Below are 15,772 nucleotides of genomic sequence, written 5' to 3' on the forward strand. Positions count from 1 at the left end.
GTGTCAACTAGTTTTGCAAAGCTAATACCATACATTTCACCTTTTCATTGGCAAATTTCCTCATAGGGATTTACTATGGATTTCCCTATTATTTCTGATTATCTACTTTTCCTGCAGATTCTCAATTTTTAGGAAAAGTTTGCTTTTTAATTTCTCTACTCAATTGCATGCATATGACTGCGATGGGTGTGCCTTTAGATTTTGCAACTTTACATTAAGCAGATCTTTTGTCATATAGTTATTTCCTGTAGTTTTGTTAATTGGATGTTAGTACTTTTCTTTGTTGAATATTATTCTTTTCAATTTCTTTGACCTACCAGAATGAACATTGATACAGCATTATTATATTTGTTTCTTCTAAATACAGAAATTTTATATGATTGGAAGAGACAAAAGCAGAACATATTGGAAAGTCTTAAAGATAGATAGACTGGAGCCATCTGAACTTAATATCAGTGAAGATTCAACAGTATTTTCAGAAACTGAGAGTAGTGATATTCTTAGGCGGATACATGAAGGAAACAAGCCAACCGGAGGACTTAAATTTGTCACAACTTGCTATGGAATCATAGGTATATCCATGTAATATGTGAGAGAAACCATTTATTTTCACTAGTTTTGTTCTTCCAATTACTGATAAAAATAAATCAATAATCCATGGAATTTTCTTTTATTTTAGGATTTATAAAATTTCTTGGGCCATACTACATGCTGCTCATAACAAAAAGAAAGAAGATTGGGACAATTTGTGGGCATAATATATATGCTATCACAAAAAGTCAAATGATTACAGTTCCTCATATCATCATGCTATCCAAAATGGCATATTCTAATGATGAGAACAGGTCTCTAGTCAATTCTCCATGTAATTGTAATATATTTGGAGTTTATATAAATGAATATATAGAGTGGCATTGAGAATTATACTGGGTGTATTGTACTTACAGGTGTTTGTATTGTACCCTAAAAAATACATTGTGTGATTTAATTATTTAAATTCTAAGTTGTATTCTTTGCCTTTACATATACGTTGATTGTGTCTCTTCCAACACAATGTTTGCTTCCAAACGTTCGTGTGGTACCCATGTTGTCGTTGTTTTATCATTAATCCTTGCATTGGTACTGGGGCTATGTTCATTGTTATTAAGTCAAAGCAATTATTATGAACCAGTACACCGAACACCCCCCTTCCCTATCCAACCACCCCCCCCACACCCTGCCAATAAAAGAAAAAATACTGTTTTCACTTTTGCTCAACTTCATCTTTTTCATAATCCATAAATTGTTTTGATGAGCATTTTAATTCCTTGTATTCCTCCATTTAGTTACCCTTTTCATTTTCTTCTCTTGTTGACTTAGATACAAGAAGCTTCTATGCAGTGTGGATCTTACAAGGGACTTCTTTTTCAGCTACTCATACCATATCATGCATAGTCTTCAAAAGAACTTATCTGCTAATAACCCACCAGGACTGTTACCATATGAGACATTGTTTGTTTGGAACGAATATTTAACTCGTGGAATCAGGAATACTCTGCAGAATACTTCGTGGACAGTTGCCCTAGTACATGGCTTTTTTAAACAGGTAGGGTTGAAGCTTCCTTTAGTGGATAATAGTATGATTTTTAAAAGGAAGGCAACTAACAGAGCTAATAGTAATATGGTTATGGTCCTTAAAATTTTTCTGTTGCTGAGATTTGTTACATTATACTTCATCAATCATACTTAACTATGTCTGTCTCTCATTATAGTTATGCAATTAATCTTGTCAGCATTTTAGACAGTGGTTAATAGCGATGCAATTAAACTTTTAAATTATAGTTTTCAGTTGTCGCGATTTTGGGAAATCCATTAGTCTAGATCAACTCTTTGGTATGGGAAGTATTTCCAACACGTTTTGTTGTTTAAATCTTAATTCATTATATGGTACTTGTGTATATCATTACTATGATGGCACCTCAAAAAATTGTATGCACGCTGATCTTTTGTGTTGTCTGAATTTCTTTTTGTCATGGCATGGTATCTAGGTCGAATTTTCTATATCTGACAGGAAGATCATCTTGACTATCATTGCTAGACGCTCACGCCATTTTGCTGGGACCAGGTTTGCACTTTGTTTAGCCTTTATCTCAGTTAATGATACGATAAAAGTTGGACACTATTTGGCCTTTGTACTTTTGGTCATCTAGATAACAGCATTTCCTTTGAGCTGCTGCTTCATATTGTTACGAATTTGTACTGGTTTCTCAGTGCACTTTGATTTATACAGTTTTTTTCTATTTTATGTCTGCTCATAATTTGTTGTCATTGTTGTTTCCCAAATCTAGAGAATATCTTCCTTAGTTTATCTAAACTGTATCTTGTGCAGATATTTGAAACGTGGAGTGAATGAAAAGGGTAGAGTAGCTAATGATGTTGAGACAGAGCAAATAGTCTTTGCAGATGCTCATGATGGAGACCCTATGCAAATAAGTTCTGCAGTGCAGATTCGGGGTTCAATCCCTCTATTTTGGTCTCAGGAAGCATCTCCATTGAATATGAAACCTGACATTATATGTATGATATCCAACAGTTTCCTTTATTCGTTATTCACTTTTCTGTTGTTTACACTGACTGTTGTTCTATCTTCCCAGTATCAAAGAAGGACCAGAAATTTGAAGCCACACAACTTCATTTTGAAAATCTCGTTAAGAGATATGGAAACCCCATTGTTATATTGAACTTAATTAAGGTAGAAATTTTTTTTACATATGTATGGAATCGTCCGGGCATGCTTGATTGCATCATCGCTTGTGGTCCTCGATAATGTGGTCTGACTCTGTCTTCTTTCATCTTTTATTTAAGACACGAGAAAAGAAGCCTCGTGAAACTATTCTTGGAGTTGAGTTTGCAAATGCTGTTAGGTTTATCAATAAAAATTGTGGGGAAATACACCTGAGGTTCTTTGATTGGGATCTTCATCAACACTCAAGATGGTAATTTGCTATTCCATATTTGGTCCAATCCGAACAGGTTTTTCTTGGGCTTATTTTGACATTATTCATGAAAATTACCTTCAGCAGTAAAGCTACTGATGTATTGACAAAGCTTAGAAGAGTTGCTGCCGATGCATTGAAATTAACTGGCATCTTCTATTGTCATGTAACCCGAAGGCTTGGCGGATCAATAGAATATTCCAACTCCGTGTAAGTACTAAAACAGCATCTTTCAGCCTTTTTCTGCCATTGGATTGTATAGTGGATGTTGTTGATAATAATCACTGAGGTGTTTTGTCATTACCTTTATGCTGATTACAATCAAAATGTTTTCGAAAGCCCATCTTTGATGGGTTTTCTCATTAGTAGTTTACAATAACTGACTTATTTACCCAAATCTTGTTGATGTATCATCTACACATTTGGATCAGTTACATGGTATACCTAACTGGATGAGTTTTTTCATAAATAAATATCCAACAAATAATGATAGCAACTGTTTTTCCCGCAAAACGCTTGCTGATAATTGTACTGATAAGCTTTTGAGACATGATGCAGGAATTGTGTTGACGAGCACTCTACTGCCAAACAAGCTAATTCAAACAAGGCTAATGTTGATGAGGATCGAGTAGCGAAAGACTGTTTGCATGTTGATGAGAGCGTAGATTACATTATAGAACCCCTGATGTTTCAGTCAGGGGTCCTGAGGACCAATTGTATAGACTGCTTAGATCGGACTAATGTTGCTCAATATGCTTATGGTCTAGCTGCACTTGGACATCAACTAGAAACCTTAGGATTTTTTGAATCCTCTAACATTGATCTTGATGATCCTATAGCAATGGAGATCATGGCATTATATGAGTCCATGGGTGACACACTAGCTCTCCAATATGGAGGCTCTGGAGCACACAATAAGGTCATTTTTCTACTCTTCAGGCTTCAATAATTGGTATTGCAGCATGCATCAAAATATCATCTGGCACCCAACACCTCACACACGATGCCTGTCTTCCCTCTCACATTCATGTATGGGGGGAATGGGAGATTGTTCTTGCCAGAAAGGTTGCCAACCTTGAACACTCAAGTTTCAAAGCCTTGTAGGCTTGTAGGGTTGTAACAGTAGTGTTTAGTACCTCTATTTCTATTTCACTATGTCCTGCACCCCCATAGTTGCACCAATTGCATTGAAATGTCATTATGCACAATGAAGCAACTTGATTATCCCTATACAATGATTAAGACCCCCTGATATTCATGAAGGATAATAGGAGTACAAAATAAAAAATACAACCTAGAATTCTGGACTTAATACTGTGATATAACCAAGGAATAGCAAGAAACAATAAAATGTTATTGTACTTCACGGGACAACTACTAGCAACTTGAAATATTCCCTGTTCTCTGCCTGGTTGACAGTTAGTTATTAAACCCACCCAGCCTACAGTTCACTTAGTTTATGATTGACTAGGTTCTTAAATATTTATTGCATAGGGAAGAGCTTGACCTTTCGATGTAATTGTATTGTGTGATTAGAAGATCTATTTTATTAAGGTTAGTTGCTTGAATATTGTAAACTTGGGACTAGAAGCAGTTGTTTAGTTATTGTGCAAACACATTGATTCATAGAGACTTGGATACTTATAACTACATGTATTTCACCATGTTCTTAGGGGATGAAATGTCCAAATGTAATTTTGAGAAGATAAACTATTTTACCCTTCTGTCTGTTTGCGTGTCCTTTTCTTGCAAAGGTTTGGTCTGAATTTAGTTCTTCATGTGTCTGATAATCCTGTATTTGATTCTTCCATACAGATATTTTCTGAGAAAAAAGGACAATGGAAGGCTGCAACTCAATCACAGGAGTATATTCGATCCTTTCAGCGTTATTATAGCAACACGTACTTGGATGGCAATAAACAAAAAGCAATTAACTTGTAAGAAACAGGGTCATTTGTTGTCATTAACCCGTTTGGAAATTCTAAGCAATAATTTAAATAACCTTATTGTTAGGGAAACTTAGATTTAGAAAATTATCCTTACTAAATTCTCTTTCTTCCTAAATTATTTCTACCCACTTACACTCGTCTATTTGATCGGGGATATGATTGAAATAAATTAATTAATATTACTTAGATTTCCTAAATAGAAATTTTAAAGCAAAATGAATTTTGCTAAGTGGCCAGAGAATTATTTCCAGTAGGAGCGATTACGTTCAGATAATTGTCTCCATAAGAAGTGATATATAGTTATATACTTATCCTAGTTGCATTGTAGTGGAAGATTAAATTGTGTTGCTTGATTTTATATTTGGTTAGGTTCTTGGGCCATTTTCAGCCACAACAGGGAAAACCAGCACTCTGGGAGCTAGATTCAGATCAGTATTGCACTGTTGGGAAACACGGCCCTTCTTCAGTTGATAGCAACGTTAGGTATGATGATGTATTTCAAAATGCTAGTCAAGATATTGACTAATATATATACCAACCAAACTTTCGTTAGCCAATTTTGATATTTTCTGCGTAATTTCATTTATACTTTCCTATTTAAATCAGTTTCATTGTTAACTTATTCTCAAATTGAAATAGAAGCATATGAAGTTATACATCAAACTTGCTGATTTTGTGATGCAAGGAATTCAGAATTCCTTTGTAGTGATACTTCAAATGCATACTAAGATAATCTTGTGTAGTTCATGGTAGTGTTAATATGAGTAGTGAGTGCATCTCTTCTTTTTTCTTCCCTATCACTCTCTATCAAAGTGTACTCTAGCTACATTCCTCTGTGAAGTTGTTGCTAACAATACAGAATGACCACATTAAATGCTCAGTTTAATCTGTAACCAAAAGAAAAAAAAGAAATAAACATAGAAAAGAGCTCAATTTGGTCATTTTACTTCAAACTACGTGTTTGCTCTGACTTATGATGTGGAATGGACCATTTATGCAGTATTAGTCTTAAAATTCATGTGGATGAAAAATAAGGGTGTGCAAGATATATGCTTCTTGAATCTTATTAACTGATATTCTCCATGACTGACTTCCACCTTTGAAACATTAACAATGCTATTCATTTATTTTGTTAGGTCGACTATTAGAAGATCGCTATCAGACGGCAGTATTCTCTGCGAAAATGATACTACAATTAGGAGCATGGAACATATAAATTGTCAGCACTCTGGAAAAAGTGATCAGCATAGTCTTTTAGAGGTTTCTCCAGATATCCGTATTTGTGGAAGTGATGTTTGTCATTGCAGGTATGCTTAATTAATCTTGTGCATAGTGCAGCAAGCAGACAAACTAAAATTTTGAACTTGGATATACTTATGTCCACTTTGTTGGCTAAATATAAGTTTCATATTTTTCTAAAAGGAGAATCTTCTATCTAAAATGTAGTGTAACTTCTTTGAAAGACCATCCAAAGATGTCACAGTATCAATAAACCAGACAGTACGTGGTTTTGAATTTTCTTAAAGTATGTACAACTGTTAAGCTTTGATAATTCTTTGAATAGATTATAGGGTCAGTTTGGATTGGCTTTTGAAAAAAAATACTTAGTTTTTTCATCTTTTTAAAAAATATCTTTTTTAACAGACAAAGATTATTTTATATTTGGATAGACTTTTTAAAAAGGGTTTTCAAATATTAAAAATGTCTTTTGGTTTAGTTTTTTTTAAAAGCAAGGTATTGTTAGCTTTTAGAAAAAGTAAATAATTTTTTTAAAATAAAAATATTTTTTAAAAGACGTATCTAAATAGGTTTTAAATTTAATAAAAGTATTTTATTTTTAAGAAAAGTATTTTTTTCACTCAAAAAAACCAATTCAAACTAGCACTATATCCTTTGATTGTTTCAGAGGAAAAAGTTAAGAATGCTAGTTAAAGCTTAGATCTTCTTCCTATGAACTATATGCCATGGAGTGAAGTAAACACAAAATAACAAGTTGTCTACAAGTTGTGTATAATGGATGTGTATTCTGAATTTATTAAGATTCAGTATCTCATTTCTTTTCTTTATTTTCATGTTAATTTAACTTGTCATTGAAGTTGAAAGTTGAGAATAGGTGTTCGTCAAACATGGTAATTGTTGCCAAGTTTATTTGATGTGATATTTACTTTGACCTGAAATTTTTTTTATCATGCAAACCTTCCAAATTTTTCTAGTCATGGTTTCTTAATATCATACAGGCAAATATATAGTGGTGAGTTCGAAGACCCAGTTGAAGATCACATTTGTTATGATGAACATGGGAATGCATATGACTGCTCTGATGTCCTTGATGTTGACTGGCCTTCTTCTTCTGCAAATTCTTGCGAAGAAGAAACACTAGAAAGGTATTTCCATGTCTTCGAGTTGAAGTTTGAGCCTACTAAATACAAATTATAAGCCCACAATATTTCACAATGTTTATAACATATAACTTGGCCCAGGAGAATCCAGTTATTCCTCCTTTAACCAGAACTTAGCAAGTTGTTCAACTTGTAGGATGCCTGAAAAACTACACTGTTGCTCCTTAATTTCTAAAATAAGTAAGAGCATTTAATCTGTCATGGGAATTATTATCTAATTTGTAGGTTGTGGTGGTGGTTGTGGTGTTAGTCTTGTGTTTTGTGCCGGATTGAATCCTCGAGTGAAATTTAGGAGAATATGTTGTTAAATGGTTTATAAGTTCGTGTCCGATTTGATAGATTGAAGGATGATGGGGTAGTCAAAATTATTGTGTTGGGGATTTGTTGACAGCAATAATGCTATAGGCATTAATTGATATCAATATGGTGGATTATATACTTACACTAGTTCATTTTTCCCCCCCATTTTTGTTTATGAATATACAGGTCAACCTTCATATCATCAAAAAATATTTCGAATGAACTAAGGGCCGAGAAAACTGGATGTACAAGACAATCTGAATCCTGCACAAAGGTCAGTATATGTTATGCTAGTGCCAGAATCACATACTTTAGTTTCCCAGAGGTAAGACGGAGGAGTTGGGGGCTTATAAATTGGAAGAAAAGTAAACATCGAAAAACATTGTCCTCCCTGGATTGCATAATAATCTTGTACACCTCGCTTGTTGATTAGTTATGGCTTCTGGTAAGCAACCAGTTAGAAATGACGATTTGTTTTGACCGCCTTTCAGATTCGGCGAAGGGGACAGATTGAAGTACAGCTAAACAAAGACACCAAATTTACAAAAAGCTTTGGGCGTTGGGTAAACCATGAGGATGGGGGATGCTTTTGGTCTAAAGATTGTTGACACACATTTTATGTCTCAACACCTCAGTCTATATGAATATGGATGGGGTTCCTGTACAGAAATGAAATAAAATGATTGATTGAATGTGGGTGGCATATTCCAAAGCATATAGCAGTTGATGGCAGCAGCTCAGCAAATGATTTTCCTTGGCGTACATAATTTGGAAGGTAATTGACTAATGGTATATACATCACAATAAGTTGTTGGCAAGTCATTTTTCAACACCCCAAGCGCACTGATACATTAGAGCTAGTAAGTAAATAACTAACCATGTATATAGTCATTTTTGTTAAGGAGGCTAATTTCAACACTAAGGTTCTGGTTGTCAAATGACGTGAGTTGAATCAAACTTAGTTATTTATCCGATGTAACTGCCTGCATTTTATTTTGAAAAAGAAGATATTTTATTTTATTGATTCTATTTATTTTGTTTTTTGTTTTCATCAGAATTATCGCTTATTTAGTTGTGTTACTTGTGTATACTTTTAATACATTCACCTCAAAGAATTAATGGCGGTCAAAGTGCATACTCTGGACACCAGTAATGTTAGGATTTAGGAGTGTCATTATTCCCACATTTATATTTATAGTTACAGTACTTATCATTAAATTGAATTCACTCTCAAATAGCCGGATTTTTTTAAATAAATATTTTAAATATTTTATTTATCAATATAGGTAATTTGGGCACAATTTACGTTTTTATATTATATTACTTATCTCGTTTACCACGTAAAAGAATTAATTATGAGTATATCTTATTTATATTTTTAACCACATATCTTGTTTATATGGAAAATGAGATACACTCATAATTAATTTATTTATACTGTAAATGAGATATATATTTATAAGTATAAAAATATCATTTTTATAGGTATAAAAATATAATTTTTAAAATAATAAAATATTAATAATTTAATTTAGATCAATTAAAAAAATTAATACATTTTGTTACTATTTGAATCGAATGAAATATTAACAAATGTTGTATCATTAAATTTAAAAAAATTCAAATGTAGGAGACTACGGCTTAGTTTGGTAAAGTTCATTTATGTTTGGTAAATCAAATCAAAAATAGTTTTTAATAAATATAAACAATATCAATTGTATTTGGTAAAATAGCTTTTAAAATTTAAAAATACTATAATAGACATAAATACAAGCATTAAATTTGAAAATTAGTTAATATATGAGATTATACTAGACTTTTAAATTTTAAAAAACACAAGCCAATTTTAAAAAACTCTATCCTAGGTGCTTTCAAAAGTATCCCGGTCTTTTAAAAACTGCAAGCACAAGCACATGATCTTTTTTATTTAACAAACACAAAATAAGAAATTTTAACTTTTAAAAAACATAAACACTTTTTCAAAAAATTTTACCAAACCAAGCCACTTGTATCAACTAACTCTCTCTTTCTCTATTATATTTAAACAACCAATCTTCCTTTCTCGTAATCCATTGAAATTTTTAAATTTTACCATTTTTTTTTAAATTTATTTTTATTTAATTAAATATGAAAACCACCCACTCTTTTCTAAAAAAAAAAATTGAAACAACACGTTCCCAAGTTTACTAGAAGAGGAGGAGTACGAGAATTTGTTTCAAATTTAATTTATAGGAATGAGAAGAAAAATCTATTACATAAACAATATATTTAAACAAGCTATGGAAGCCAAATTAAAAGGATTGAAAGTTGAATAAATTTAAATACAATTTTTATGTACTCTTCTAAGTATTAAAAATTTAAATATACTTATTTCTTATATCTATTACATATTTAAAAATAAATTCAAATAAATTTTTATGTACCTTTTAAGTATTAAAAATTTGGATTATTTTAATTGTATTTTTTTATAATAATACATGTGTATTTTTTTAAATTATAAATATCTCGTTTACACTACATTTATAATTATCTTATTTACATTGCAAACAAAATAAGTCATGTGATGCAAATTGGTAAATATACGATAAATTATATATTTTGATAAATAAAATAATTAAAATATTTATTTTAAAAAATCCTAAATAAACAATTGTTCATACCATGACCCAAAACATAAAGCTATGCCCAATGAGGATGAAAATACCCATCCAAAAAAGATGGCTTCCACCATTTACCCGACTTCTTTAAGAGGTCGACACAAGAAAAAAGGTGGTTCAATCTTATTTATCTGAATAAGTAACTACCTCCTGAATCCTACTATCTCTATTTCCGCTAAGAGACAGATTCCAACAAACTCCCAAGATAAAGGGAACGATCATCCACCAACAAATGTGGAACTAATCCAAAAGATGGTTATCGATTCTATTATAAATACACTGACACCCCTCAGGTATATTTACTTTATAATCTATTAAAAAATTGCCTAAAGCCCTTGCTAACTTAAGTATCGGAGTCTCTTGCAAGTACCACCCCCACCTCCTAACGAAAAACTCGGACAACGGCACCTCGGCACCAGAGTAAGTCGGACGCTGCCTCAGAAGGAATTTGGACCTCACATTCAGGCCCAAATCAACGTTTTAGATAACCCTCAGAACATTGGCGCCATTGCCGGAGACCTAGAATTCAACCCTTGATAATGGTGGACGATCAATGCGAAGACGATCACATTGCATCTAAATCAGAACCAGAGCTTTACCGCGATGATCTCACACTTGCAATACCTCCTCCTTAGGAAAGGACGCACGGACTTCGAAAAACCCCCAACCAAGGTGGATCTAGTCAGAGGTCCATTCGCCAGAATACAAAGAACCTCTCCGTTCAACAGAAATACTAGGTTTAGTCCACGGACACCGTGGAGGACTATAGCAACTTGAACTAGAAGATGAATGACAATGAAAAGCAGAACAGAAACTGCAAAGGGAGGTACGATGATAAAAAAGAGCTAGAAAAAAGCTCTTAAGATTGGGAGTTGACCTCCGAAGACGGAGCAATCGCGTGGACAGGGAAGAAAGCCTACCGGGGGTGAAGATCCATTTGTTAAAGAGATCATGTGGGTCAGAGTACTAAGAAATTTCAAAACCCCTGACATGGATCTCTATGATGGAACAACTGACCCGAGGCATCATCTTACCAATTTCAAAAATCGAATGTACCAAGCCAACGCCTCTGATACTACTAGTTGCAAAGTCTTCCCGACGACCTTGACCAAAGTCGCGATAAAGTGGTTTGATAACTTACCTCCCAGGTCGGTAACTTGTTTTGACAACCTGGCGAAAAAGTTTATTACTAGATTCTCAATTCAGAAGGATAAGGTGAAGCATGCCTCGAGCTTGCTAGGAGTTAAGCAAGAAATCAGAGAGACATTTCGGGATTACATAGAAAGATTCAACAAAGCATGTTTGGAAATACAAAACTTACCTCCTGAATAAGTTATAATGGGACTAGTTAATGGCCTTAAAGAAGGGTCGTTCTCTCAGTCCATATCCAAGCGACATCTGGCTTCCTTATACGAAGTACAAGAACGGGTAGAGAAATATATCAACATGGAGGAGAATTCATGACTAAGAGATCCCCTCCCGAGACCCAGCCTGCCCTATCCACCTCGAAAAAAAAGAGAAAAAATCTAAGAAAAAAGAAGAGTACAACTCGAAAAAACTTCGATGGTATCATAATTATACTCCACTCTGAGTTTCTCTTATAGACGTATATAAGGAGATATGTCACACCGAGTAGCTTCCACCTCCTCGCGCAATCAAACACGAAAAGGCAAGAAGTCGGACGGAATACTGCGAGTACCACAAGCTTTATGGATACTCTACCAATGAGTGTTATGACTTAAAGAATGTCATAGAAAAGTTGGCCAAGGAAGATCAGCTAGACAGATTCTTAGCTGATAGGTTGGATGACCAAAGAAAAAGAAAGAGAGATGAAGAAGGAGGTTGGCAAGAGCGTCCACCTCAAACTCCAGAATGACACATACACATGATAAATGGAGGATTTGTTAAAGGAGGAATCTCGAAATTATCATGAAAGAGGCACGTTAAAGAGGTGTATCAAGTCAAAAAAGATAACAGAACTCCCGACTTGCCAATCATCTCGTTCACTAAAGAAGATGCTTAGAGGGTAACACCTGGCCATGACGACCCAGTAGTGATAACAATGATTCTCGCCAATGCAAACCTCTATAAAACCCTAGTGGATCAAGGCAGTTCGACAGCTATATTGTTTAAACCCGCCTTTGACAAGTTCAGACTGGAAGAGAAGGATCTAAAGGTGTACCCAGATAATCTTTTCGGGTTGAGAGACACGCCAATCTGACCTCTTGGGTTTATCTCTCTATACACTACTTTTGTAAAGGGCACGAAGTCAAGGACATTAAGCATCGACTATATTGTGGTCGACATCACGTTAGCATACAATGCCCTAATAGGTCGAACCACTTTAAACCGACTTGCAACGGTTGTTTCTACACCTCATTTGTGTATGAAATTTTGCACCACAGAAAGAATTGCCACCATAAAGGGAGATTAAAAGTTGGCACGATTACAATGAAAGCCTTAATTTAAAAGGCAGCTCAGGAAAAAAAAAGTCAACACTATCGAACTCGAAGGTGTTCAAACTCAAAAAGAACTACGCGCCCAACCTGGAGGAAAGGAAGAATAAGTGCAAATTGAAAATCATCCTGAAAAGACAACGAATATAGGGACAAATCTAGAAGGAGGTCTCAAAGCATAGCTCATAGATCTCTTACGAATAAATTCCGACCTCTTTACTTGGAAGGCCTCCGATATGCCTGGTATAGATCCTGACTTGATGTCCTATAAGCTCGTTGTATACCCGGGTTCCAGGCCTATTCAGCAAAGGCGTCAGAAACCCGGGCCTGCAAGGACACATGTCGTGGAAGAACAAGTGCAAGCCTTATTGGAAGCAAAATTCATAAGAGAGGTAAAATATTCATTGTGGCTGGCTAATGTGGTTCTAGTAAAGAAGCAGAATGGAAAATGGAAGATGTGTGTAGATTACACGAATCTCAACAAAGCTTACCCCAAGGATCCATATCATCTCCCAAGTATCGATGCTCTAGTCGACTCAGCCTCAGGTTATCGGTACTTGTCCTTTATGGATGCCTACTCGGGATACAATCAAATACCGATGTATAAGTTGGACTAAAAAAAGACATCTTTCATAACTCCTAAAGCTAACTAGTAATGCCTTTTGGTCTAAAAAATGTCGGAGCCACATACCAACGACTGATGAACAAGTGTGGCATTTCATGCGCCAATGAGTTGGCATTTCACAGGCCCTTTGGCCCAGCCTTCACAAGCCATTTTAAAAACTCTCCAAGCCCATTATGAATGATAAAGAATTTAACTACTGAAGTCTTGAACCAAAAGACACTGTTGAAAGCTGAAAATTTAATGCAGAAGATTGGATTTAATTTGATTTGATTTTGTTTTAAATTAGTTTGAATTTACTAATTAGGTTTTGTTTTAAATTGAGTATATAAGGACCTAGAAAAAAGACCTTCGAGGGATTAGACTTTTTGCCATTTTTTTATTCTAAGTTTCAGGTTTTTATTGAAACATGAGTCACTAATCTCATTGATTAAGGTTAGGAGTTTTGTTTATCTTTTTATAAATTATTAATCTAAGTATTTATTTTATATGAGGGTTATGCTTTGATTTATTTCATGATTGAGTTTTTATTCTTCATCCCTAAAACTTTAAAATTGTTGGAAAATATTTTAATTCCATTTTAGATTCTAAATATTATTTTGGAAAAAAAAAATTAATATTTGAATTAGTTTGAAAACTCTTTCACACTACTTTTTTATTTCACTAGGAATAGTTTTAAAGAGTGTACGACATTTTGTGATTTTTAATGATTAGGACTAACTTGAATACGTTATATATGATTCAACTTAAGGACTATTTTTGAATCTTACTTGAAATTGAATAAGAATTGTACTTCACTCCTTTTTTTTTAAGTAATTGACTAAAAAATTAACGGTTAATTAAGTTAAAAAGAAATTGAATTACCAAGAAATTGGAATTTGATTATTTATGAGTCATGTGATTGATCTTTGCATACCTCATCTAAATAGACACAAAGATTGTTTTCTTAAAGAGTGAACATTACACCTCAATTATCTTTATCATATTATTTTTTTAACTAAGTTTAGTTTGTTCTTGTTTAATTTACTGTTTTTGTGCAATTGCTTTTGAAACACTTAATTTTGATCGTTAATTATCTGAGTAGAATAATTAATTGATATTGTTTACTTAATTCGTTAATTCTCGTGAGAATCATAATCTACTCTTGTGGTATTATTTAATACAATTTAGTACACTTGCTAGTAGTTTGTAATTTGTAAAATCCATCACCTGTCCTAAATCTTCTTGCTCCATAAATAGATCATAGATTTACACCGTAAAGTTTGAGAGGTTGATGAATAGTGGCAGACATGCAGCTTCCCTTGTTGATCTTTCTTCCTTCACGGACCGTTATAGAAGTCATAGTGATAGTGGTGTGGCTCTCACTCTCTCACTCACTCTTTTGTGACTTCCAATAGTACTGCTGGAGTGCTGGTGGTGGTTCGTGGTGTACTGTTAGTAGAGTTGAGCTTGGAAGTAGTAGGTTTGTTGGGTGTTTTCGAATGCTAAACATACAAGAGAATGAGTGTGAAATAAAATCTTAACTTTTTTTTTTTGTGTCTTGTGTATTTATTCCATATGCGTTTGGTTACGAAAACAAACAGTGAAAATAAGATATAAAAAATAAAAATACAAAAGTTAATATTTTTTATTTCGTTTAGTGATAAATTAAATATAAAATATAAATTATAAAAATTTAATTTATTATTTTTTTCATACAAAAAAAATATAATGATAAAAGACATAATTATAAAAAATGAATTGAAATAATAAAAAAATAAATTATTCTATAAAAAAATCTAAAATAATTTAATATTTTTGAACATAATATTCATATCTGTATTTTATATATCAAATATAATTTTATTTACGGAAATATTTGGTAACAAAAAAAAATCAATTATAATTTACTTTATTTAGCATTCATTAATTGTTGTAAGTTCTGACTACCTTTTTTTGTCTATCTAGTATTATCCTTTATTTATCTATATTTTTGTCTTAATGTCCGTACCTGTAATAAAAGTATAAAACACAGCCATAATGTTTTCCATCCCAGTGGAGCGGTGCTTATCTCACTTGAGACTTGACTACTTGAGAACCTTTCATCTATGGGACTATGGTGACTGTACCCTTCAAAGATGCTAAAATTGTATTCGGGATTCAAAAACATAAACTCTCACTTTGGTTTAGACGAAGATGAATGCAAGAGGATGTAGTAGTACTAAACTACTAACATTAAAGATAGAAGTATTTTGGATTTGGAGCACACATAGAAGGAAGGGTATAATTGCTACGTGCCTACGTCGTGAGATGAAACTAATCTAAATCTATTTTATAGATTTGGTCGCCACAAATATGGGGAATGGAACCTCATTAACGGCTGAAGCTGTTGTTTCTTTTTTTTTCTTTTAACGTCAATCCTCCTTTAATTTTGT

The 15,772-nt window shown here is 33.4% G+C and overlaps 1 protein-coding gene across 2 annotated transcripts in view; it reads left to right on the top strand.

The window, feature by feature from the left end:
• LOC107491866 (phosphoinositide phosphatase SAC2) overlaps positions 1–8,640 on the top strand; it is a 9,167-nt gene extending 527 nt beyond the window's left edge. Inside the window, exons 2-16 of one of the 2 annotated variants that reach the window (XM_016112773.3) lie at positions 368–572; positions 680–845; positions 1,360–1,585; positions 2,028–2,104; positions 2,369–2,556; positions 2,634–2,731; positions 2,845–2,975; positions 3,060–3,185; positions 3,534–3,894; positions 4,791–4,912; positions 5,294–5,407; positions 6,061–6,231; positions 7,162–7,308; positions 7,810–7,897; positions 8,115–8,640. In XM_016112773.3, the coding sequence (XP_015968259.1) occupies positions 368–572; positions 680–845; positions 1,360–1,585; positions 2,028–2,104; positions 2,369–2,556; positions 2,634–2,731; positions 2,845–2,975; positions 3,060–3,185; positions 3,534–3,894; positions 4,791–4,912; positions 5,294–5,407; positions 6,061–6,231; positions 7,162–7,308; positions 7,810–7,897; positions 8,115–8,231 (2,337 nt within the window). In that variant the 3' untranslated portion in view covers positions 8,232–8,640. The remainder of the gene's footprint in view (positions 1–367; positions 573–679; positions 846–1,359; positions 1,586–2,027; positions 2,105–2,368; positions 2,557–2,633; positions 2,732–2,844; positions 2,976–3,059; positions 3,186–3,533; positions 3,895–4,790; positions 4,913–5,293; positions 5,408–6,060; positions 6,232–7,161; positions 7,309–7,809; positions 7,898–8,114) is intronic. The other variant, XM_016112774.3, reaches the window with a different exon arrangement.
• Positions 8,641–15,772: the final 7,132 nt, after the last annotated feature.

The sequence above is a fragment of the Arachis duranensis genome, chromosome 6 (assembly GCF_000817695.3).
Source record: "Arachis duranensis cultivar V14167 chromosome 6, aradu.V14167.gnm2.J7QH, whole genome shotgun sequence".
Lineage (NCBI taxonomy): Eukaryota > Viridiplantae > Streptophyta > Magnoliopsida > Fabales > Fabaceae > Arachis > Arachis duranensis.